Source organism: Poromitra crassiceps, assembly GCF_964638095.1.
Source record: "Poromitra crassiceps genome assembly, chromosome: 6".
In the NCBI taxonomy this organism is placed as follows: Eukaryota; Metazoa; Chordata; class Actinopteri; order Beryciformes; family Melamphaidae; genus Poromitra; species Poromitra crassiceps.
The window spans coordinates 37,768,721-37,794,203 of NC_139627.1; the positions used below are offsets into that span (position 1 = coordinate 37,768,721).

At 42.2% G+C, this 25,483-nt stretch overlaps 4 protein-coding genes across 5 annotated transcripts in view; 2 read left to right on the forward strand and 2 right to left on the reverse strand.

Moving 5' to 3' along the window:
* mgat4a (alpha-1,3-mannosyl-glycoprotein 4-beta-N-acetylglucosaminyltransferase A) overlaps window positions 1-5,760 on the forward strand; it is a 50,889-nt gene extending 45,129 nt beyond the window's left edge. The window contains exons 13-16 of the mRNA XM_083639468.1: window positions 2,716-2,794; window positions 3,094-3,154; window positions 4,552-4,664; window positions 4,795-5,760. Coding sequence (XP_083495594.1) covers window positions 2,716-2,794; window positions 3,094-3,154; window positions 4,552-4,664; window positions 4,795-4,821 — 280 coding nt within the window. The 3' untranslated portion in view covers window positions 4,822-5,760. The remainder of the gene's footprint in view (window positions 1-2,715; window positions 2,795-3,093; window positions 3,155-4,551; window positions 4,665-4,794) is intronic.
* A 3,960-nt stretch (window positions 5,761-9,720) lies between these two features.
* On the forward strand, window positions 9,721-12,645 carry coa5 (cytochrome C oxidase assembly factor 5). The gene is made up of 3 exons (XM_083638431.1): window positions 9,721-9,966; window positions 10,675-10,758; window positions 12,240-12,645. The coding sequence occupies exons 1-3, from the start codon at window positions 9,865-9,867 to the stop codon at window positions 12,279-12,281; spliced, it is 228 nt and encodes a 75-aa protein (XP_083494557.1). The 5' UTR covers window positions 9,721-9,864; the 3' UTR covers window positions 12,282-12,645.
* Window positions 12,646-12,815: 170 nt separating this feature from the next.
* LOC310778099 (inosine-uridine preferring nucleoside hydrolase) lies at window positions 12,816-18,968 on the reverse strand. The gene is made up of 7 exons (XM_083638430.1): window positions 18,902-18,968; window positions 17,748-17,824; window positions 17,274-17,461; window positions 15,635-15,814; window positions 15,374-15,485; window positions 14,957-15,093; window positions 12,816-14,820 (listed from the first exon to the last, which is right to left on the reverse strand). The coding sequence occupies exons 3-7, from the start codon at window positions 17,451-17,453 to the stop codon at window positions 14,473-14,475; spliced, it is 957 nt and encodes a 318-aa protein (XP_083494556.1). The 5' UTR covers window positions 17,454-17,461; window positions 17,748-17,824; window positions 18,902-18,968; the 3' UTR covers window positions 12,816-14,472.
* A 2,382-nt stretch (window positions 18,969-21,350) lies between these two features.
* inpp4aa (inositol polyphosphate-4-phosphatase type I Aa) overlaps window positions 21,351-25,483 on the reverse strand; it is a 19,197-nt gene continuing 15,064 nt past the window's right edge. For both annotated transcript variants that reach the window (XM_083639379.1, XM_083639378.1), the window contains 4 exons: window positions 25,113-25,210; window positions 24,914-25,026; window positions 24,624-24,778; window positions 21,351-23,517 (listed from right to left, as the gene is read on the reverse strand). In XM_083639379.1, coding sequence (XP_083495505.1) covers window positions 23,385-23,517; window positions 24,624-24,778; window positions 24,914-25,026; window positions 25,113-25,210 — 499 coding nt within the window. In that variant the 3' untranslated portion in view covers window positions 21,351-23,384. The remainder of the gene's footprint in view (window positions 23,518-24,623; window positions 24,779-24,913; window positions 25,027-25,112; window positions 25,211-25,483) is intronic.

The following is a 25,483-nucleotide window of genomic DNA, read 5'->3' on the forward strand; positions in this document are numbered from 1 at the left end:
TCAACCCGAGGCTCTAGAGCCACATGCGGCTCCTTTATAGGTAGTTGTGACTCTTTTAAGTCCTACTTAGAATAAATAAATGAGTACAAATCTTTTTAAAAATGGGAGGAAAGGGACTTTTTTTTATTGTGGCTCTTGCAAAGACGATTTTTCGTCAATGTTGCTTTTGAGGAGGGCAAGGTTGCGTATCACTGCTTGTGTGTGTGTGTGTGTGTGTGTGTGTGTGTGTGTGTGTGTGTGTGTGTGTGTGTGTGTGTGTGTGTGTGTGTGTGCGTGCGCGCGCGCGCGCGCGCGTGCGTGCGTGCGTGCGTGCACGTGCGCGTCTCCGGGGATCAGGATGAGCTAATGAGAGAGTTCTAAAATAAGCATTCACAGGCCAACCTCCTACTCTGCAGAGCTGGAGGAGAGCGGGAAGGGAGACAGTATAAAGGGCTCCAGTAGCAAGACTTGGAGGAAGAAGGGCGGGCTTGGACTGGGGCTGAAGAGGAGAAGCTGTTAATATTTGCTCGTGTGGAGAAGCACTTTAGAGACTGATGATCGTATCCCCCCCTCTCGAGAGAGTGGTCGCGACTTGCTTGTAATTGTAGTTTGTTCACTGCCTCTCACTCAGCCACTCACTTACACCTATTCACCATCTGACGTTCCACTTTCTGGCTTTAAGTGCTTTGAGTGACATTACTCTACTGATAAGAGCCAAGGTCTCATCTGCAGTTGGTCAGTAGAGTTAGTTTTCTTTCTTTTCTCTCTTCCGACTGTTCAGTTTATAATAGGGGCTTCACATCAAAACCACTAGTCGACACTGTTCATCATAGTCCACTAATCGTTCATCTGTGGGGGGGGGGGTTAGGAATAAACAATATAAATTAATAAATAAATACATTAACAGATTTGTTTGAACAATCATTTTCTACATTATGCCATATTAAGTCAACAGAATTGAAGGTATTTAGAGATGGAAAGACTGCCGTCTGTATTGTTACTGCAGTCAAACGGTCGCTATCTCCAGCTCAGACAAGTTGTTGGGGTTTAGCAGCTCATTTCTAAACTGCCTTTTTGAGACCATCACGGACTCTATTTCACATACCTCCCAGGTTGGTCAAGGGAAGCCTACATCAGTTGTTTTGAGACCTTTTTGACAAGAATTTATCATTTTTATTGGATGGAGAGAGAAAACCCCCCGTGAGTATTCGACTAGTCCACTAATTTTTGGGACTAGTGGATGCCTACTGAAATGCAGTCGTGGTGAATGCCCTGCTTTATAGTCCAGTTTCTTGCTCCCTGTTCTGTTGTTTATAATGTTTACTACTAGACGTAAATACTTGTGTATAATAGATACACAAGGAGAAGTGAAGCAGAAGAGCACTCATCTACCAGTTGTAGATTCCTATCCAAATTTCCTACATTTAGCCGGTGGGTGAACTTTGGCATTGTCGTCAGCCAGTCTATGATCTTTTTTATTATTCAGCAGGATTCATCATCAGCAGACTGTACAATTATATGAATTGCTTACTTTATAATGCTATAAAGACAGGTGGGTAACTAAACAGTTAGCTGTCCATTGGAAGTACTGTGGACTGTGCGTGTGGTCGTGTGCATGGGGGCAATGTGTGAGAATGTATATTCATGGCGTTTCCCATGGATGTGAATTTAAAGCCCCATTCTGCAGCTTTTCCAAGTTTGGCTATTGGAGAAATTGCGCCCTCTGGGTGCAATAGCATCGGTATCGATATCGCCATTCAAAGTCAACCAAACACACCGCCAGAAAGCTCTATGTACATGTTGTGACATTGGGTACTCGCCACGTGATTAAATAATAATCCATAGTTACGTGAAACGTCATTTTCCTTGTTTTCCTGAACACAGCGCTTCCGCTGTACAGCGCATGCTCCAGGCTGCTTCCGGGACGCCGGCATAAAAATGCTTAGTCCTAGGAGAGGTCTTTGGAGGGCGGTGTGTGACCAATAGAGGTGACTTTCTCCCTGTTACAAGTCACTGTACCATCTTCAATGACTAAAAAGCTGTTATACCATGGTCTGGGTGAATACTCGATTCTGATTGGCTGCAGGCTGTCCATTAATTTGTGATAATGTACAGTGATAATGTACACCTAGCTAAGTAGTTCCAGTCAGGTCTGTTTATCGTTCATATCAATGCGCCAGGATCACGACAGATCCGTTTGAGCGCTATACCACTGTAAAGGGTTAATATTAGGACTGGGTTAAAAAAATAGATTCTCAGATTTTTATTTTAATCCTTTGATATCGATTCATATGTCTAGAGATCGGGTTTTTTTATTCATTTTTTTTTTGTTTTGTTTTTAATAAACATAGGCTATAATATTATAGGCTGTGTCTGGTAGTTGAAAAATAGTTTCAAGTTGACGTTTATTTATCTTTGTAGTACAATCATGTAATTCAGGTTACAGCTCAAAAAACATGTTTTAAATCAAATCGATATTGAAATTAATCTAATCGGAATCTGATCGGATCAGGTCGGGATTAATCGATTCGGAACCTTGTGAATCGGAATCCAATCGATTCTTGACATTTGAACCAATACCCAGCCCTAGTTAATATGGCACTTTTATAAGTTTAGGAAAAAAACTGAGTCGGTCAAAGTAACTATTTAGATTACCCCTGTGTGCTCAGTTTGCTTCTCAAGGTGAAAAGGTTACTGATTGGGGCTTTGAATGAACTTGTGTGCTTTGATTGGCAGGTTCCTGTTCCGCAGTGGGAACCAGGAGCACCCAGGAGACCGGATAGAGAACACCACGGTGGAAATCCTGCCCGTCTCGGTAGGGAAGCCCAACTGAAGATAGTCTCCCACCCTTCTCTGCTCTGATGTGCAAAAAGCCCTTTCTGATTGGATTAGGTCATTGATCCGTCACTCATAATGTGTGTAGCGTAATGATTGATTATTGACAGCAATGTTGGCACAAGCTTGTTGTAATCGTTTGCTCTGCCAGAGGCAAGACATTCTAACAGTGTCGACAAGGGGGCTGGTTTCTGTCCAGCTGCTGCTCAAATAGACATTCTGTGGCATTTTTGTCTTGTTTTTCCCTAAAGTCCATCCGTTGCTGTGTGCACATTTTAGGAACCTGGACTACAGACCAAAGAGAAGTACAAGCGAACTGAAGACCGCTTTTACAGAATCGGTAAGTGGACCAGACATTCCTTCCATACCCATACAGCTACACTTTCAATGAGCTACTCGTGTGTGCGTGTGCACCAAGACACACTGGAACACTGCGATCAGATTACATTATCTCACGCTGGTTCTGCCTCAGACTGATAGGCAGTGTGCAAACAGATTGTCAGATGTCCTCAACCACAGCCTTTCTCTCTGCCAGACATGTTCTCCTTTGTTCTTTACAGTGTAACTGATGTTTCCTCCTCTTCCTGCCACCGCTCTCTCCCCATTTGCACCCTTTACGTCAGTGCTTCCCAACCTTGGGGTCGTCAGCATTCAGATTTTAATGTCAGAATTCTCAGGAAAAAACATCAGAATTCTGAATTCTGAGGAAAAAATGTCAGCATACTGTTGTTACATGTGACATCACTGACTGCGTTTACATGGACTTGAGTATCCCGGTTATGAGGCTTATCCTGGTTTTGATCATATTCGGCATATGGCGTTTACATGGAAGAGAGAGAAAGCAGGTTACTCATATCCCTGTATACATGATCAGTACTAGTATCCCGGTTACTGATCACTGCATGCTATTTGCGCAGGCGCCTGTGATCATTACAATACAAACCGGGGTCATTATTATTATTATTATTATTATTTTTTGCTTATATTGGGTGCGTGTGACGTGACGTCATTTACCTTTTTTGGGCCAAGACGTGGGATTCCCTTGGATTCCGTCTTCATGGTGGAGTGTCCCCATTTGCACGCAGGGCGCGGCTTTTGCTTTCATTTGAGTCACAACACCTTCGTCCTGTAGTCTGTATACTACAGACTTGAATAGGGCAGCATTTCGATGCTTTCTCCTATCTAAGCTGCCAAGCATTTAATTCTTTCATCACCGAAAGACAAAACTCGGCAAAACAAAAAATGTCCTCATCGCTCCAGAAGTGAGACTTGGCTGAAGCCGCGCCTGCGCAGGTAGTCTGCTGCGGTCAGAAAGCAGGATAAGGTGTATACATGCAGCAGTATCCCGGGTTCTTTCGGAGTACTCCACCTAGCATAACCGGCTTTCTCAAAACCGGGATAAGGGCTTATCCAGGTTTCTGAAACCGGGATATGATGTTTACATGCGCAAACACAAAAACAGGATACTCCAAAACCCCGACAGTAACCGGGATACTCAAGTCCATGTAAACGCAGTCACTGATGATGTCACTGATGATATTACCGATGTTGTAGGCTACCGGAATTTGAATGTCTGGGGTCCCTATATTTTTGTGACGGCAAGGTGGGGTCACAAACCAAAAAAGGTTGGCAACCCCTGTTTTACGTGTTCCAACAACAATGTGCTTTTTGTGTCTTAGCTTTTTGTTTTGTTTGTAGATATGACGTACAGTACTGTGTGTGTGTGTGTGTGTGTAGGTCAGTTTGAGAAGGGTGCGGCAGAAGGGGCTGTAGATCCCGCCTTCAACCCTATAGTGGCACTGCGGCTCTCCGTTGTCAAAGACTCCGCTGTGTGGGCCATCGTCAGCGAAGTAAGTCAATCACACGCTGCTGCACCTGTAAGCTCCTTCCTGTCCAAAGACCACTTGGTCCAGTCATATACTGCCTCCTTGTTCCTATCCAATGATACTGTACGTGTGGTGCTCTGCTCTCTCCCCACAGATCCATATAAAGAGGATAGTGGCCTGACTGACTGTGTGGGGGCCACATCAATCACGGCCCCTGTGGTCCCAAAACCTCCTCCACTGCTAACACAGGCCCTCAGGCGCCTAGCAACCAGCAGTGGCATCATCAAAGCCCACTAGAGTTGCTCTTCTGAGCTTGTCTGAGGAAAGCTATCTCTCTCTCTCCTCTCTGGCTATGGTGTTTCTGTCCTCTTCCTGCTACACCTGGTCATTTTGCGTCTTGTCCATCTATTACTCTCTTTCTTTCTGCATCTCTCTTGTGCTCTTAATTTGTTTGTGTGGATGTGAATACTACTGTAAAAGAGAACAGCAGCAGAGTGTCTGAAGAAACCAGTTTCCAGCCCCGGCTTGCAAAGTGACCGTTTGTGTTGGTCAGCAGCTTTGAACACAATCAAAAGACACGTGGATGCATGGGGACAAATCATCGCATCTGGGGACAACCAGTCACCTGGCCAACTCCTCTTTGTTGCTCTATGCTGACACCTTTGGGCAAGCTGGGGCATTGCACTGTCACTAGCGCCACAGCAAAGCCCCTCGATGACGAAGAATGTTGTCATCACTAATGGCCAGTTGCTCTCTGTTCTCTACAGCTCAACACCAGACCGATACTGACAAACAGAAATGTTGTTCCTCACTCCCGGGGTATTGTCCAACTCGCCCATGAAGTATAGTCCACTTGTCACACAATTAACCCCAATTAACCGCAGGCCAGATTCTTGGCAACTATCCCAATCCGTCAAGAAATGAACAAATAGATTGAAACCATATCTGTCTGGCAGGGTGTGTGTATGACATCAGTGTCAATTTATAGTAAGCCAATCAAACTTTGCCTTGGTGTCATTTTCCTGAAGGGATATATTGTTATATTGCTATATTATTACAACTACGACGATCTATGAAGGTGATTTAATTTATTTGAAATAAATCTTTAATTTGTACAAGAGGTAGAAAATATATTTTTTATTCTATTAAGAGATGTTTATGCTAGTTAAGGGTCTGTTTTGTTGTGGGATTTTGTTTTTGCTATTGTATTTTTAATTTTTAATTTTACAGCTACTTTGCATTTGTTTTGGTGCGGGTAGCTCGGTTCTAGCTGCTGTACCGGTTTCCTATCTCTTCAAGCCAAACGTTGTAACTAAAATGATTTATTTCCAACGCTAAAACAAAATGGTAAGAGAGTTGTGAATGAATTATATTGAAGGAGCTGTGGATCACTCTGTTCCAAAATTGGAAAAATGTGCCTTACATCCAGGTCCTTTGAAATCGCCATTATTATCCCCTCCCACTTCTGCCTCCACCTTGTTGGCTCGGATTAGTAATAATCAGTGACAATATTATCCACATGACATTAAACACCTTTTCTGTCCGGTTGGTGATGTGATAAGTCAGGAATAACAGCTGTCATTCTGAGGTATGGAGGGAAGTGCCTACTTCCTGCTTCAGCACTGTACCAGAGATTTTCATCCGCCATTTATTTTCCCATAGACATTTCGTAAAATGCTTATAAAAATAGTTTTACATGTTCAAACCAAACGGTTCATATATATTTCGAAACAGGAGAGTAGGGGTGTGAATCACCAGATGCCCACGATACGATGCTAAAACTTGAGTCACGATACATATTGCGATATGCTAGTATTGCGATATATTGAATATTGCGATATTTGGATATATTGTCACTCCTAACTCCTTTTCCTACATTTTCCTTGACCTCACCAGAAGTAAAACATGCAGTGTTTTTTTGTTTTGTTTTTGCCCCACACGTAGGCTACATTATTAAGCTTCTCTGGACTCAATACGCCACTGCAGGCGCGGACTGCACCATCGGGCGATTCGGGCAGATGCGCAGTGGCCTGGCATGGCATGGCCTTTTTTTGCAATATCGATACAATATCGTCAGGGAAAATATCGCGATACTATGGTGTATCGATCCCCCCCCCCCCCACCCCTACAGGAGAGACCGCATAACATTTCACTCGGATCAAAACGTAAAAGAAATTGCAGATTTAAAGAAAATATTTTTTCGATGTTTAAGTTTTGGTCCGAGTGAAATGTTCTATGGTCTCCCGATTCTAAATATAGCTGAACCGTTTGGTTTGACCAAGTAAAACTATTTTTATAAGCATTTTATGAAAAGTCTATGGGAAAATAAATGGCGGATAAAAAATCTCTGGTACAGTGCTGAAGCAGGAAGTAGGCGGTCACTTTGCCTCTCTATATGTGTCAAAAGCAGGAGTGCAAATTGTATCAGATCACCATGTGACACAGCATGGTTTGCACTGTCACCCCCCCTACACACACACACACACACACCTTTTTTGTTAACGTCACATACATCCATTATTGTACTTTTAATCTACTCCCCATACATTAATTTATCTCCCCATATTACTCTCACTTTCAATTACTCTTCCTAATTCATGTAAATATTTATTTTCTCCAACCAGATATCTGCTTATGGTTGGATAGGATATTATACACTGTACCCCCCCTCCCTTCTCTCGTTTTTTTTAATGTGCCATTTCACTTGACAGAGTGCTACTAGGCAGATTTGACCATGGGGTTACATAGTACGATTGTAAATATAGAAAAGCAATGAGTGTCATCCATCTCTCGCGCTCTCTCTCTCTCTCATTGCTCCACTTCATAGTTTAATGAAATGATTTTACATGAAAAGATGTTTGTTGTGCAGCCATGTTCGGAGAGGCATCTATTTTTTAAGTTGAAGTTCATTCTCATCTTACATGTTTATGGTTAATTCAGGGGGCCAGTGGAAGTGCCTTTTGTTGGAACATTTGCTATAAGGTAGATTTTTTTTTTTCCTGTAATCTTGTGTGTGTAGATGCACATGTATAGTTATTTGGTCAGAACAGGCGCCTCCACTCCCTGATCAAACCATCCATGCTAGAGCTGTATTTAGGTCTGAGGTGGCTCCCTCTCTGCCTCTTCAACACATTTTGTTGTTTCAGGAATTGGGAGAAGATGAGAGCAAGCCACTTGAGAGTGGAACAGGTTGTTTGGAAGGGGAAAGAGACTTTCAGTACGTTTCTTTAGATTGGCTGCTGTTACAGCGCTAAACGATGTGTGGAGATAGTCTGGCCAAGTGAGACTAGCTGCTGGTCCTTGTGACGTATTCATGCACAACTTGAGGCTGAATGCAGAAGCATCAAAAAAGCATCAAAAGCATCATCAGCGGTTGTGTGATCCCCAAGATCCCCTGCTGTAGGCTACATGTGGATAATGGATAGGAGACGGAACAGAAAGGATCTCTCCCCTTTCCTGACAACTCCACTCTGCCATCAGTTCATGTGCCTTCATCACGTACATACAATTAGGTCCATATATATTTGGACATTGACACAATCTTCATAATCTTTGGCTGTGTACACCACCACAATGGACTTGAAATTAAACAATCAAGTTGTGCTTTAAGTGCAGACTTTCAGCTTTAATTTGAGGGTATTTACATCCAAATAGGAATTACAACACATTTTATATGTGGCAGTGGCACCCCTGTTTTTAAGGGACCAAAAGTAATTGGACAAACTAACATTCATAAATCAAATTGCCACTTTTAATACTTGGTTGCAAATCCTTTGCAGTCAATGACAGCCTGAAGTCTGGAACCCACATCACCACACGCTGATTGTTGATTGTTGACTTTGACATGGATACGCCTACCTCCTGCTGGAGAGTGTTCTTGATCTGGTCAACTGTTGTGAAAGGGTTTCTCAACACCAGGGAAAGAATTCTTCTGTCAACCACGCAGTTGTTTTCCGTGGTCTTTTGGTGTTGCTGAGTTCACCAGTGCGTTCTATCTTTTTAATAATGTTCCAAAAAGTTGATTTGGCCACACCCTTTTGCTATCTCTCATATGGGTTTGTTTTGATTGTTCAGCCTAATGGTGGCTTGCTTCACTGATAGTGGCAGTTCTTTGGACTTCATATTGACAGAATTGACAGCAACAGATTCCAAATGCAAATACCACGTTTGGAATGACCTCTAGACCTTTTAGCTGATCATGCTAAATTAAATAACACACCTGGCCATGGAACAGCTGAGCAGCCAATTGCACTGCTACATATAAAATGTGTTGTAATTCCTACACAGTTCACCTGATTTGGATGTGAATACCCTCAAACTAAAGCTGAAAGTCTGCACTTACAGTAAAGCACATCTTGATTGTTTAATTTCAAGTCCATTATGGTGGTGTACAGAGCCAAAATTATGAACATTGTGCCAATGTGCAAATATATATGGACCTAACTTTATGTGTATGTCTGCCTCTGATGATTTTGACATTGATTTTCATGGACATCTTTGAAATAAATGAAAAAAGTTGATATAAGTCATGCCCATTTCTGTGTTGTGCTTTGGTTCTATTCTCATTACCGCTCCATCTGCTTCATCAGACAGTTTCATTTCAAAACGGCTATGAAATACCAGTGCTGCAAAGTAATTCCAATTTCTAACTCCTCACTGTTTTGGTGCCACCTGGCTGCAAAGTGCAAACATTGCAAATACTATAACAACAAATCGATACTGAACAAAAATATAAATGCAACACTTGTTTTTGCTCCCATTTTTCACGAGTTGAAATAAAAGATCTAAGACATTTTCTATGCACACAAAAGGCTTATCTCTCAAATTTACTTCACAAATTTGCCTTTGCCAAGATGATCCATCCACCTGACAGGTATGGCATAAGGCATGATTTTATATATATATATATATATATATATATATATATATATATATATATATATATATATATATATATATATACGTACGTACGTACATACATACATACATACATAAACAGAACTGACATGAAAAATACTACAGCCCTTCCCAGAATGCATTGTTTGCGTCAAGTACTTCCGCTTTCCCATCATGCCGTTCCTGAAACATGATGGCCACTTTCACAACCACAACAACCCACAACCTCTTCGGTGTCATTGCTGCAGTTAGCCAGCGCTTCCATTTGTGATTGTACTGTAGCCTACTACACAACTAATGCAAAACTTTGTGAAGTGAATTTTGCACAATGCCGAAATACTACGAGGACAAAGAGGAAGATACCAGGGCTTGCTCTGGTATTCGAGAGGACTTCAAGGCATGTCTCCTTCAACACGACTGTGTTGTAAAGGCGAGTTAATTTAATGTAATGCTCCTGTCCTCTACAAGTTTCCATCACATCACATACCTGTTTTGAGTTTACAGCCCTCTCCCAGACAGTAACGTTAATAATCCATGATAGCAATAACTGCGCTTTTTCTCCAGGTACAGAGATAACGGTACGCCAAATTCAATTCATAAACCTGGCAGTATAATGTTGCCTTGCCTATTTTATTATAACCATACCATTTAAATGTGACTCAACAACTTTTTTGAATCATTTGGGAGACGTTATTCAATTCGGCTGTTATAAAATTCTTCAAGTAACAGAAGGCGGTAGCAAGCAGCTGTGTAGTAGGCTACCAATACTAAAGTTGATATTTTCGAAAATCACTTCCATCAAAATATCAATTTCATCAAGTCTCCATTAGTAGAGGATGCACCATGGAGGTATAAAGAAAACGGGATGCACAGGTGTATCCTCCCCAGGCAGGAAATCTTTTCATTTCATTTCCCATCCAGGAGAAGGAAGTTTGGAAAAGGAGTAGGCCTAGGATCCAGCCAGTGTATTCACAGATTACAGTAGATCCTCCTCTAGCTCTGTGATGGACTGGTGGCTTGTTCAATGCCTCCACAACCCCCATCTACTATTAGCAGCAGCTACCCTCTGCTCACCCCCCTCTCTCATGCTGACATAAGACTCCAGTCCATTTCTAATCTGCCTTTCATATTTTTTCAGGAGGGAAAAATGCCCAGTGAGTGTTTAAAGGAAGGCCACTGCAAAGCCCTGCAGACATCGTTCTTTGAGTGCAAGAGGTCAATGGTAAGTCAATGGTACTTGCATAACACTGGTAGATTCAATACAACTAGGACAAAAAAACATCCTATCGGGCATAAAGGGAGAGGAGGAAATGAGGACAGGCGAGGGTGTATTCCATGGAAAGTGGCAGTGACAGACACTGAGTGAGGCATGGATTGTCTTTTCATTTTCTTTTCTCAATTTTAGTGAGGTTTCAGTCAGCACAGTTTGATCCCTGCTGATGTACATGCAAGCTGCAATTCAAAATGACGAATGTAAAACAGTTAACACCTCTAAAAAAAAGAAAAGATCTTTGTGCATGTTATACAAACTGACCAAGAGCTATTTACAATGCTAACAAACACCCAACAATTAGGTGTTTGCAAGAAGCTGATTTCAGCTCAGAGTAAGTTGTGAAAACGGCCCTTTTCCCTGTTCTTTACCAGATACCAAAATAGCCATATCATTTATGTGCTTCCCCTCTGTTATCTTTGAATTTACAGTTCCAAGGTTTCATAAACACCTTGTGAAAACCTTGATAAATACGTACATCACCTTATAACTATAGTGTGATATTGACTTGTGCAGCAGTTTCAGACTAAGTACCATCAAAATGTTACAAAGAGCGTTCATCCCATTGAAATTAAAACTGTAATTAGGGGTTCAAGCCCTGAAGGGGCTGAAACCCTATTGTTTTTGTGCCGGTTTATTATTATTATTCTTCTTCTTGTTGTTCATCTGCCCCAAGTTGGTAAATGGTAGAGACCTGAAACTTGGCCCAATGACAGATATTGTTGGCTGGTAGGTGCTCAAAAAAGATTTTTCGAATCGCCGTTGGTCCGATTTTCAAACTTTTTTTTTCCAGATGTTCAGGTGGACCTGCTCTACAAATTTGCCATAAGGACCCTCAATGTCCACCTGGAAAGTTTTTGAGATATTTGGAAAAGTTTGGAAAACACATTTTTGACATCTCCTCCTAGACCGTTGGACCGATTTGCACTAGAATCGCCAGGAAGCCTCTCTGGAGCAAGCTCTACAATCCTGAATTTGGAATTTTTGAAATCTACTTTCGTTTTGGAGATATTGATCGTTAAAGTTGTGAGAGGGCGTGGCCTCACAGGTAAATTGTCATAACTTCATGACCGATTAAGGAATCTTCACGAAACTTGCAGGAGGTCTTCGGAGACCATCCTAGACCATGTTTGTCGAATTTTGTGCAATTCGACCAAAAGGGGGCGCCATAAACGCCAGAAATGGGCGTGGCTTAACATAAAAAAGGCTGTAACTCCACACCTGTTTGTCCAATGATCGCAAAACTTGTCAGATATATCAAGGAGGATGTCCTAGTCAGAATCAGAAGCTTTGTCATCTGCGCAAGGCTTGAACCCCGCCCATCGCCGCTTGCGGCTATATTTCCAATCTGATTTTGCATTCTGTAAAGTTAATTGAACTCAGTTTTTAAGAAGTCCTACATAAACTGACCTATGGTTATCTTCTATTTACAGCTGGACACACGGTCCCGGTTCAGAGGAAGGAAGGGATATTGAGGAACCAGTTGATGCTGCCATGGGGCTGAGGGAATGCTGGATGAGCACTTGTAAATAGTTAAATTTAATGCTCACAGGCCAGTGTGTGTGTGCAGCTGAATGTGCTCATTTGAAGGGGGTGTTTCTCACCTTGTGGTAAATGACTTGGGACTACCACATCTTTAAAAACGACATACGACAAGCATACTGAGCGAAGGGATTACGGGCTCCTTAATTCGCCAACATGCCCGGTAATGAGCAAACATTGGAGCTCGGACATGCAGGATCATCGGGCTTCAGATTTCTTGCAAACGTTTTATTAATGTATTGTGGTATTATGAATATTGTGTGTGCGTGTGCCATATTATGGAAAATGAACACTTGTATACAATAAAGATATGAACATACACTTTATAGTATTAACAAACTTTTTTTTAATAAGATGCTGTTATCAAACGTACATCTGAGTGACTGACACAGACACTTATATATCACATTTCCAGTAAAACACCAAATGGAATGTATTTTGACATTAGTGTTGTTACACAGTTGAGGTACTGTAGTAGATGTATCTTAGATGTCATCTTCATTAGGCACCAACATGTAACTTCTATAAAGCAAGGAATCTCTAAGTGAGTGTTTTTATGTATGTGTTTCACAGCAGTTCATGAAATAAGTCACGGTGGCGCAGTGGTACCGCTGTCGCCTCACAGCAATAACGTCCTCTGTTCGATTCCCGCCTGGGACGCTGAGGGTGTGTCCCCACTCCCATGTCCTCAGTGGCTACGGCCCAGGTCAGGTGGGGTCGTCAAAAAAAGGCCTGGACTTTGCATGTTCTCTCCGTGCTCGCCTGGGGTTTCCTCCAGATAGGAACCCCCCGCTAAAAACATGACAAAAATGTAAATCATGTCCATGTACACAAATCTATAGATTACAATTACGTGACTTTTCATGAACTGCCGTAAGACCGGGTTGGTGTGTGTCCTCCGCATATCTCGAGAACCGTTCATCTGATCTACTTCACACTAGGGATGTAACGATAACCGGTTTTAATGATAACCATGATAAAATTCCTTACGATAGCCTAACCGCACCGTTTCAAATTATCATTATTAAAACCGTGGTATCCTGATTACCGTGTTACCATGATTACAGTGCTTTGAAAAACATGGTAAATACTGTCCATCATAAACCAAAGTTGGCAACAGTCTCCCAGATGCAGACGCGCAGCCTTGGAGACATGATTTCAGTCAAATCAGTCAGTGTATCAATCCTTTTTGGGTCTGAGTTTTCAATATAAAACTTGGTGAAATTATTTCTGAGAGTGTATTAGTACTTTTTCAACACATTTAACAAATTTTAACAAACCGTGATAATATGATAACCGTGATGATTTTGGTCACGATAATCGTGATGTGAAATTTTCATATCGTTACATCTCTACTTCACACACTTGGTGTGTGTGTTGCAGTGGGGACCCAAGGAGGACGTCACGATATGTTCAATATTAATAAACTTTGAATAAACCATTGAACAGCGCTCTGTGTAGCAGGGAGGCGAACGAGCACTGCACTAGTACTATAAAGCAAGGAATCTGTTTATGTGTCTGTGTAGGGCTACACAATTAATCGAATATTAATCGTGATCAAGATTTTGGCATCCCACAATCATGAAAATAAAGATAAAATGTGCTGTCAGAATTTGTCATTCCATTGAGCAATGTTGCTAAAAATTTGGACACGTGACTCATTCAGTATTAATAAACTTTGAATAAACTGCCGTGAACCGCTGCAAGGACTCTGTATGTCGTTTGCATTTCTCGAGAACCGTTCATCTGATCTACTAAACACTTGGCAGGTGTATTGCTCAGGACCCAAGGAAGCACGGTGTCGAGTGTGAAGTTGTTTGGGTGAGCGATTCTCGAGAAAGCTGCAAGCAGCAATTCCGAACAGGCATGTTTTGAACGGGCACTGCACTACTAGTACTACGAAATCAGGTAAAAACTTCCTGCTATACAAAGTGTGTACTAGTCAGTTGTTTTCAGAGTAGTCTACCTGTGATTTACAGAATCTAGGCTTAGATACTAAAACACCAGTGGTTTGGATGACTGAACATCTGTCAGAAATCAGTAGATCATCCTCATACTAAACCAAAGGATGTGGACAGGAAGAAGGCGGTGGCCACTTGTGGCCCCACAGCATGCTCACAGCCATTATTTCAAAGCATCCATCATCATCTGCTTGAACTTCTCCATATCCACCTTCTTCATGATGACGGCCTTGTGTGTTTTTTTCAGCAGGTCCACGGTATCTACTACCATCATGCCTCTGGTGTGCGTTCCCGTCAGCTCAACGCTAACTGGGTAGAGGTCGCTTTCCGTGATGAACGAGTCGTCGACGGCGGCTGCCATGGCGTACGAATCGCACGAAATGAAGCCTGTGCCGGCGACAAACTCTTTCTGGAAGCGCTCGCTGTTCGACATGTCGATGCTGTGGCGGAAGATCCGAGCCATGAAGCGAGCCTTCTCCGTGTCCTGTGCCAACCAGGAATCACAGAACTCCTACAACACATGACATAACAGTCATAACAGTTCAACATCTTTTTCCATGATGCATGAACCAAGTGACAGCAGCAAGGTTGCATGCTGCAATTTGTCTTCTGTGTTGGAATGTATCGTTGTTTGGAGAAGGCCTTACCCAGGACAGCTTGCTGTAGCAGGTAAACTCCCAGCAAGCCAAGTAGGTGGGACACTGGTAGTCGTTCAGCACGATGTACGCCGCTTCTGGATCGGCCGCAAAATTGAACTCGCCACACACAGTGGTGTTTCCTCGAGCTGAGGACGTACAGAGAGCATACCACGTAAAACTACTGATCACAAATTTAACTGCTGCAGCATTGTCACTTTTTATGCGGAATTTGCATAAAGTTCCTTCGAACGCAGGGGGGAAATAACACTCAAACTGTAATGACCTGTTCAAATTCAAAATTAGGCAAATTCAATTCAAAACAAACAGCAAACTCCACTCAACCACAAGTGCAAGTGTTCAACTGCGAATATAACTTGTTTCTTTCTATGAAGTAGCTCCGTGGGGGTGGGGGTGCGTGTTCCTCACATTCTGTGTTGCCTCCCATGATGTAAAGGCCTTTGAGTTTGCCAGGTAGAGATGGATCAAGCCTCACAGCCAGAGCCAGGTTGGTTAGTGGTGCTGTGGCAACCAGAGATATCTGGGGAAGACACATACAGTATGTGTAAGACATAATACACACACACACACACACACACACACACACACACACACACACACACAGACAGACACACACACACACACACACACACACACACACACACACACACACACACACACGGTGCTCACCTCTCCAGGGTTTTCATTGACAATCCTGATCATAGCGGACACAGCTCCCTCCTCCTGAACCATGTCCAGGCCAGGAGCATTGGGGTCTGGAGCATCTCCCAGCCCGTCCTGACCATGGAATTGTCCTGCATCAATGCCGTTCCCAAGGATGGGCTTAGCAGCACCTCTGAACACTGGAATCTGGACATTAACGAACACCAGGTGAGTGCAATCACACCACAAGGAACAGTCCTGTATCACTGCTGTTATTATTATAGGGCTCCCCAATAAATGTTTGGCAAGTTTTGCTCTTCATTGTAATGTTAAGAACTATATGATGAAATGTGGACTCACTTAAGATATGACAAGTTCTTCAGGAAAATTTGACTGACATAAAACTGTAAGGAGAATGTCCAAAACAGAGGCTTATTGATGCAGCCAAAATATTTACATGTGTTCAAGTGATGTTATGTTTGTATTGCATGTAGACTTTATTTTATACATCTGATACACGACCTGTGGTCTTTCTTATATTTGTCATGCTTTGTGCTTGGAGCCAAATAGTGATGACCTACTGTAGTATCCTATTGGTTGATCATATATGTTATAGGTTTGTTTCAGGTGGGCCTCTCTGAGTTCGAGGATGGTGTAATAATACCAACATCTCTTCTTTCACCGACCCCAAATATTTTGGCACATTTTTGGCACTTTGAACACACAATATTTTTCCTGCATCGGTAAGCCTCAGATTTGGACATTCTCTTTATTGTTTTATTCTCTTTGTGGTTTTCCCTACTATTACCTTTGAAACAACACACCTACATCATAAGCTCTAAGGCAGCGGTTCCCAACCTTTTCCGACTCGTACCCCACTAGAAAATCTCAAAAATGCCCACATCCAACCATAAACAGTACGGAGGCCAAATAATGCGATCTCAGAGCCCTTTTTATTTGAATGATAAAAGGAGCTGTCCATCATCACCACACAGAAATCATAAACTAAAAGTGAGGGGCTGATGATGGCAAATCGGATTCAAAGGTCATTCTATGAGGTGAGACTTTATGCAATGTTTACAGCAGTAAATGTTCCCAAGGTCAAACAGTGTGTCTCAAATTTAGATTTCATTTTTTACCAAAAAAGTGACCCATAGGTGCTACTAACTAAACAATATGTACTATCCACTTCTGTACCAAGAATAGTTTTGTCAGAACATGAGATGATGAAGGTCTTATGTAGTTACTGCCCTTTAGCTTTGTATGGCAGAATAGTGTTGGTGCACACAACATCAGAGAGTTTAGTCAGTTGACCATTAAATAACAAGAACATAATACTGGAGGTTTGGCCATTTCAACTTCTGTCAATTCAGTGCAACTTTCCAAAACCAGAGGAAATGTTCCCATTTGTTTTTAGTGTTAATCCAGCAGCCTATCAATGATTTGTATTCCTGCAACAGTTGTCAGAGCCAAAACTGCCTTACTAAAGCTAACCGAGGTCATGCTGGTTGTCTTCATTCTGCCTCTAGTCATGTGACTGAGGAACCAGCTGTATAAACAGCAGCCTTGTCACATGATGTTGCATATTCCAATCAGTAAATGTCACGTACTTGTGATACCAGTCACCCATCTCAGTGTGATAAAACACAAACAACGCAGCACACACCTCTAGTTTCTTGCAGGCTTGCAGAACTCGCAGACTGTTCTTGCACACATTCTCTACGGAGGTGTTTCCATGGACACAGGTGATGCCCAGGACCTCCACGTTGGGGGCAGCCAGTGCCAACATGATGGCCTGAGCATCGTCCACCCCACAGTCTACATCCACCAGCAGCTTCTTACTCATGCTGCACCCTGAGGAGCACACATCAAACCAGGGAGAACACAGAGGCACTGCGTTACTATCTGTCTGGCTGTCTGTCCATAAACCAGCTTTTCAGCCTGTTATGTTTGTTCCCCCATTATACAGACACAGAAATCTAACAAAAGTTGTGTTGAGCTATGTTATACCTTTTTTACATCATGTATATACGACGTATATATATATATAACCCAGGAAAACAGCAGGCGGTGACTAGTCATCTAATCCAGTAAACAGGAACACAAGACAATAAATCACGTTTCACAAGACTATTCCTACCTGTAGTTGAGTGTGATAAAGGTGAACTGGACTGTGTAGCGGCCAGTGCTCTTCGTCTCACTGACTGGAACAAATGCCTGAATGTTTATGCAGCAGGAGAGGAAAGATGTTGAGAGAGAGGAGAAGTCAAGTAATGGTAAGGAAGTGAGACTGAATTTAACTATCATATAGGGATGGGCTAGCCTGGGTAAACCCAGCCTCCACGTGACCTCTATCTATATGTGCTATCAGTCACAACTGATAGCACATAGATAGAGGTCACGTGGAGGCTGGGCTATCAGTCACAACTGATAGCACATAGATAGAGGTCACGTGGAGGCTGGGTTTACCCAGGCTAGGGATGGGGGGGTGGGGGATCGATACAACATAGTATTGCGATATTTTGTGTGACAATATATCGTATCGCACGAATGCCAAGTATAGTGATATTTTATTATACAAATTGACAGGGGCATGCAACATTTATGACAGGCTTTTATGAGTGTTGGTCAGTTATTGAAGTGATCTGAACAGACTGGAAACTTTATTTCATTAGATAAAACAGATGTTGACAAAGTCTTTTCGTTTGGGGACATAATTTGCAGTTGAAAAAAGGTAAAATCACAATATCTATCTATCTATTATTTATTATCTATTATCGCAGTACTCAATATATCACAATAATATCGTATCATGACAATATAGTATCATGGGGCACTGGCAGCCGGTGATCCCCACCCCTACTATCTAATCTAATCTAATCTAATCTAATATCTGCTTGCAGTTGGAAGTCTTCCGTTCCACATGAGGAGGGGCAGACATTGTTTTTTATTGTATGTGCTACTGGTGACTTGGCTCCTTTGCAAAATAGGTTATTATTGATCTATTTGCAATATGTTTCACTGTTGTGTTGTGCCTGAAACTTGAATGTGATGCTGTTGCCTTGTTGGTCTGTCTGTTTCAATTATTCGCCTCAACAGGGCCACCAGTCACTGAACTAAACAATAGAGAAAACCTAGCTAGAGCACTGTAATTTGCCACCAGAACTTCCAAGAGTAGTCCCTCCCGGGGCCAATGAATGATATCAGTGAGATAGATGTAGCTACTACGTCGCCTAACTCCCCCTGACAGAAATTTGTCAAAGTAAACTCCTTGATTCTCGTCCCTCGCCTCACCTCAACACAGAGCTGCTGAAGATGTGAGGTGTCACTGCAGCTCCAAGACGTCGGGCAGCGGCCGCCATGCAGTTCCACCTCAGAGAGGAGGAATATGTGCAGAGCTCTCACTCTGCCGCCATTTCTTCATACCAAAAAAATAATCGTGTAACTCATGTTTATTTGGACCAAATTTCCAGTTTAGAGAATACTGTAACAATTTTGTTGCACGTCTGTGCTTATTTGCTGAACCAAACCGGTTGTTTATAGCCTGGCCTGCTGGCCTGGCCCATATTTCCGGGCAGCGATATTTTTTTTCGGATGATGGCGAAGGCTGGAGGCACCCTCTCTGCCTGTGATTGGCCTAGCGTCAAACGTTCATCCAATCACATTCGCTTGGCTATCCTACGTCTCTTTCTACAGTCTGTGGTCAGACAGACCCCAGTTTCGCTTGCTACTAGCATGCATGAAAGACGCCACTGTGTGTTTATGTTTTTGATATAGTCTGGTCTCTGGTTTATAATGCTGCCGCTACTTTGGCAGTGCATGTATGTAGCCTACAGACAAATAAAAAAGAAAAGATAAAAGATGAATGAGAATTGATCAAGGGTTATATAAAAACACTGTCAATGCCCATTTACTCATTCTAACACAAGAGAGACATGTATTTTAATTGAAATATGTATCAGTATGTGGTGTTTGCCCAGCCCTTCATTGGGAAATGCAGCTTTATGGAGTGGGATCACGTGGAGATCGAACCCACAACCTCTGGCCCCGGTGTCTCTGTGTGTATTATTCCTTCACACCACCAGCTGCCCTTCACACTCATAGCTCTTCTCCGGGCACTCTTGTCTCTTCCCTCTGCCTGTCACCATTCAAAACTGACTGAGGCTCGAACCCATGACCGCAAAAGGGGCTGAGATCTCAATATTGCCAGGCAGCAAGCCTACTCTGCGCCACCAAGTCAGACTGATTGAATGATGTTTTCTCAGGGCTTTAAATGACTCTTTCCTCTGGCTGTCGACATTCAAAAGTGACTGAGGATCGAACCCACAACCTCAAAAGTCACTGAGGCTCAAACCCACAAGCACCAAACTGCTAGACAACAATCCAACTCAGCTAGTGGGTCACAGTGATTAAGACTAGAAGATTAAAGTATAGTCTTTATGCATATTAAAATATGTTTTGAAGGGACATTTTAAGTTGAATAGTATTTTAATTATATTAATATGATGTGAGTTTCTATTCGCCTTGCACAGAAAACCTTTTACTTTTATACTTGAGTACATTTCAGAGCCTGTACTTTTTTCCTTTTACTTGAGTAATTAAATTGAATCAGCTTTACCAGTCTTTTTTTTTTACACAAATAACTGTACTTTTACTTAATCAGAGCAACAATGTGATTACATTTGGAATGACAAGAAAAAATTACACGTCTGTGCAATAGGCTAAGTAGGCCTAAATAACTCAGATATAGGATCTGCAATTGTAACATTCCATATAATGAAGTATCTCATGCTTGTTGATTTAATTATTGTTTTACACCTGCTGCCCACTGAGATACTTCTGACTCGCCTGGAAAGAAGGTGGGAGCAGCCGAGTACAGTCAGCCAATCACAGGCAGAGAGGGGCGGGTCATGCCTTCGCCTAGCCTTCGCCATCATGGGAAAAGAATATCGCTTCCGGGCAGTGGACCAGGTTTTTGACGATAAAGTGACGCATCTTTATAAGTAGACGATCTTCGGCGAAGACGTCACTTACACTAATCTTCCACCAATGCGCCTCTTAAAGGGACAGCTCATTACATTTAGAATTTGTTTGCTTCAAATGCTACAGCAGGATAGGATGAAAAGGTGACCGTTTTGGGGATCTAAACCACTGACCTAAATAACCCAGAAATACATTTAGTTTATTTAGGACCTACAGCAGCCATGGTGAGTCAGTTAAAGTGGGTCCCATTTTCGCCAACATACATGGTCACGCACGCACCCCCCCCAAACCCCCCCCCCTCCCGCTCCTCCCTCCCCTAAACCCCACCCCCCGCCTTCAGCAACATCCCCCCGCTTTCGCCCCCCCTGATTCTGAACATTAGTTTATGAATTTTTTTCTCAGCACATAATTTAATTATTAAAATATGTGCTAGAAATGTTCAATATTTTAAAATGTAATGCTTAAAAGTCATGCAGCTGTCACAATCTTAAGAATTTGAAATAAATAAATAAACAAATAAATATGAATGTGCCATGATGCTATCTGAGAATCAAAAATGTCCATGTAGTTTGATTTCAGGTTGCTGTATCTGCCACCACTTTATCCATGTCCCCTGTTATGTGCTGTGCACTTAGCTGAGACAAACTTATCATGGAAGGTATTTTCCCCCCTGATCGGTTGAGTCGATTCAGGCATCATGGCGTCTCAGATAATGAACACGTTCATTTTGCATTGAAAAGCCTTTATTTATGCAGTTCAGTTTGCAGTTTATACCTGGGTGGTGCAGGTGTCTCCCCAGGTCACCCAAGTCCCCTGTTCAACCTCTGTCTGTGTACAACTGATCACCAGAATAATTATAAATTATTAAATAACAATGGATAAAACTATGACAGCATTTGGCAACATCCCCAGTAGGCTATATCAGCATAAATAATTATAAGCAAAATAATATTTGTAAAATAAACTCCACTGTCTGTAAGTATTGTACAATAAGATACATCAGCCTGGAGTTTGTAAACTGACCACAGTAGCCAGTGATGTGTTGCTGATGTTACAATAATGCAATATGCATTATTTCACTTAAATCTAGAAACATTTGTGCAATGCTCGGGTACCTTCAAGTGCAATAATATGAGCATATTTTTTTTTATATATATCTTCATGCACATTAAAGTAATTAACTCCTTGTCCAATTTTCACCACAAAATTCTGCATACTTTAAAACAGCAAGTACTAATGTTAAACTGAGAACATGTCACACTTTAAATAAGACCAGTCAGAAGAACTATGAATCCAGTACAGTGCTGCATATAGTCCTGCAGAAATGCATGTGAAGACATGTTACATTTATAGAATAATATGCCGGACCACATCTGCAACCTCTGAAAAAAGCCCACCATTTTGAGTCCTTTGTGAAGACGTCAGTTCCCCCTGTTCAGCTGGAATGTAGTGAAGCCATCTATGTTTACAACGTAGCATCGGACTGACCACAGAAATCATATTAAATGGGAAATCATATCCATACAAATAGACTAATGAATATAGAAGTGTCAGATTTGTATTTTTGAAGGATTTTTCTCTGTGCTTGTTGAAGAGTGAGATATGATTTATGTGACTGAACGAAGATGAAAAGGACAGTGACTGACTGTCACCCCACAATGGAGTTTAGGTCCAGAGAAATGCTTTGACAAGCAAAGGCATTTCTTTTGATAAAGCTGATCATCCACCACATTCACTCCTGTAGATGTAAAGCTACACTAGGCAACTTCACATGTTGGCTGCTCCAAATGACAGCAAGAGGTAATTACATGGAAAACTTCAGTACCAAGAAATAATCTGTGCTGTACATTAGTAAATTATATGAGCCAGTGGTACGCAAACTTGCCCTAATCAGGAGCCACATTGACCCCCCAAAAAAGGCAAAAAAAAAAGTCACTTTCCTCCTTTTACATTTTTAGATTTCTATTTATTTATTTATTTATTTATTTATTTATTTTAAGTAGGACTTAAAAGAGCCACAACTACCCATAAAGGAGCCGCATGTGGCTCTGGAGGCTCTAGAGCCCCGGGTTGAGTATCACTGATTTAATGAGCACTCGCCGGCTGCTGTTTAGGAGACAGTTGTATTTCGTGACCACACCCAACACCAGAACTTAATTTGGGCAAATAGCGTGAATCTACAGGATCTAAATCAGTGGGGATCTCAGTTGCAGCCCCACTTGGTGATTTAGTCTGATAACATGGGTGTATTTTCCATAAACACCTTGCCTAGTGTAGCTTCAATAGAAAAAATAAACGTAAACCAATTAAGAGCAGCTGCTCGTTATATTTTTAAAATCAAAAGAAAAGTACTACAGCTATGATATTGTGTGTCCTGCCATTGTCCTTCTATTAAGGACAAGACATTTGCACATCTTATCCTAGGGAGAAAAGTCAAAAAGACTCAAATCCAGAGTGGCTGTAAGCTTCCTGCTGCTACAGTACTACTGGTGCAGCAACTGTCAATGTCGCTGCACTCTGATTACAATGTAAGACATCTGTTGGCCGTGAGTTGGCTAACATCACAACGTCATGTACTATGATAACACGGCGACTCTAGCAAGATTGAGAGGAGAGGGATACTGCTATAAAACAACTACAGTAGCACTGGCACTTGGACGTTAACCTTATCAACAGTGACTAAGCACAAAACAAAGGGCTCTTCCGTGTTGGGTTATTATTTTTGTTTGTGTGGTGCTATCATCATTATCCTCTTCACTCCATTGGCTTACTACACAGAGACAGGGGAGTCTGCTTAGGTCTCTACTTTTCCGTACGTCCCCTCCGGGGGGCGGTACTGTTTCGGGAAGGCCTTCAGCTGGAGAGAGTTGAAGGCATATTTACGACATCCCACGTTCTTCATGGTGTTCTCTCTCCTGCAGCCCTCACTGTGGACGGGGAGAAACCAGAGTGATGTGTTGTTTATTTGGACAAAAACATATGACTTCATAAGAATTTCTAATGAGTAGGGATGGGACAATATATTGAAATCCAATACGCATTGTAATGAATATTGACATAACGGCTCCATTTCATTCTGCTGTGCTAATCACAAATGAGGCAGCTTGCCCATCAGAATGTCTCAAGCGCTCCATCTAAATTATATTGTATGGACATTGTAATGACATTTTTACAGTGTTCTTTCTTTACATTCTAGCAAGACAATGTTAGCTAAGACAATGCCGTTGCTGGAAAACATTTGTGTCATACTTTGTTGTCAGTGAACTTTTATTTATTACATTGTATCAAATCATGAATCCCATATCGCGTATTGTGAGATAAGCAGATCGTCTCATCACTACTCATTGTTGGACGGTAATTAAGTAAGTAATGCAGTAACTTGAAGTTATTTGGATTATAGTTACTAATCCAAATAACTTCAAGTTACTGCGTTACTTTCTCCAGCGTTGGCACATCGCTAAAACAAAGTGTGGACCCCACACTTTGTTTTAGCGCTGACTCAGGTTAATGCTGCAGGGGATATTTGTAATACAAACTTGTTATGCAAACATGTACATTGTGGATTGATAGAATGCGTTGGCACTTGTTGACCTCTTTTTCATCTTGCCAACATTTTGTTTGGGTCTACCTGATTGCCACTGTTGCAGATTTTAGTTCTGGGTTATTAAATACATAAGCTGTTCAAAAGAGTGTGTCTTGTCATCACTTTGAGCCAGGTGTGCTCTTCATCAAGCAGGTAACCTTTATGGATTCATTCATAGGCTGTAGAAAAAAACCCTGGTAGTTTGAAGTTTTAGTTGCGCTTTCCGGTGGAGCGATTAGGCCTATATTCACACATATGCACACATAAAGTCTGAATTTTGATGAGAAAGGACGCCTACCAATTGTGGGGTGTAACGTAGAAGTAATATAACGAGTAGTGTAACGAATTACTGTTGGCAGGGAGTAATAAGTAAAGTATAATAATATTACTTTTGAAAAGAGAATTTTTTTGACACACTGTCCCTACTAGCTAGCGTTTGTAGCAGCCAACCTGCGCATGCAGTCCAGGGCCTGGGAGAAGACCTGAGGGGCCAGAGCGTGCTCCTGCTGCAGGATCTGACATTGCTCCAGGGTCAGAGACATGGCCGTGCGGTCCTTGGCACTCTTACAGCTGGTGAAGCGCACTCCGTTCAGACGACGACACGCCTGGGGGGGTGGAGCGAGAGTCAGGAGGAGACAGACAGGAAGGGGGAAGAGAGGTGCAGAGGGGGAAACAGCTGGCAGAGAAAGGTAGAAAAACGTTTATGCGTAAAGCCGATGCGAGACGGGTGACGAGTTTACCTCGGCCGCCTGCCAAAGAATCTCCACATTCTTGCTTTTCCTGGCGTTAATGTTCTGGCTCAGCAGCTTCAGCAGCTCGGGCACACTGGTGGTACTGCGGGAGCGAGGGAGACCTGAGGAGATGCAGAGGAGGGAAGGAGCTTTTAGTTCTGGGTTTGGATCATGGTCGGGCCGGGCAACAGTATGCAGTGTGACTCACAGTCGTCTGGCAGGACTTCTTTAAAGCGGTCGTAGTAGGAGCTGAGGCGGGCTATGCTCTCTGCGTTGATCAACTCTTGGAGGGATGTGTCTCCAAACCTGGACACACATGTAGTGACATTAGAGTAAATGACTAAGAAGGTCCATAAGCAGGGTCAGGTGAAATGGACATCAAATAAGGCTTCTTTGGCTTAATCCAAGAACCAAAACAACAACAGGGAAATCCACATTCAAAGATAGCTTGATTTATTTATTTTACGTTTCAAACAAAAAAAGTATAGAGCTTGGGAAACTCAAGATGTTTTTGTGAGTTCAGATTGTGGTTCTGACATTAGAGTAGACATGTTTCATGACCATGCTCTTCTTCTCTAA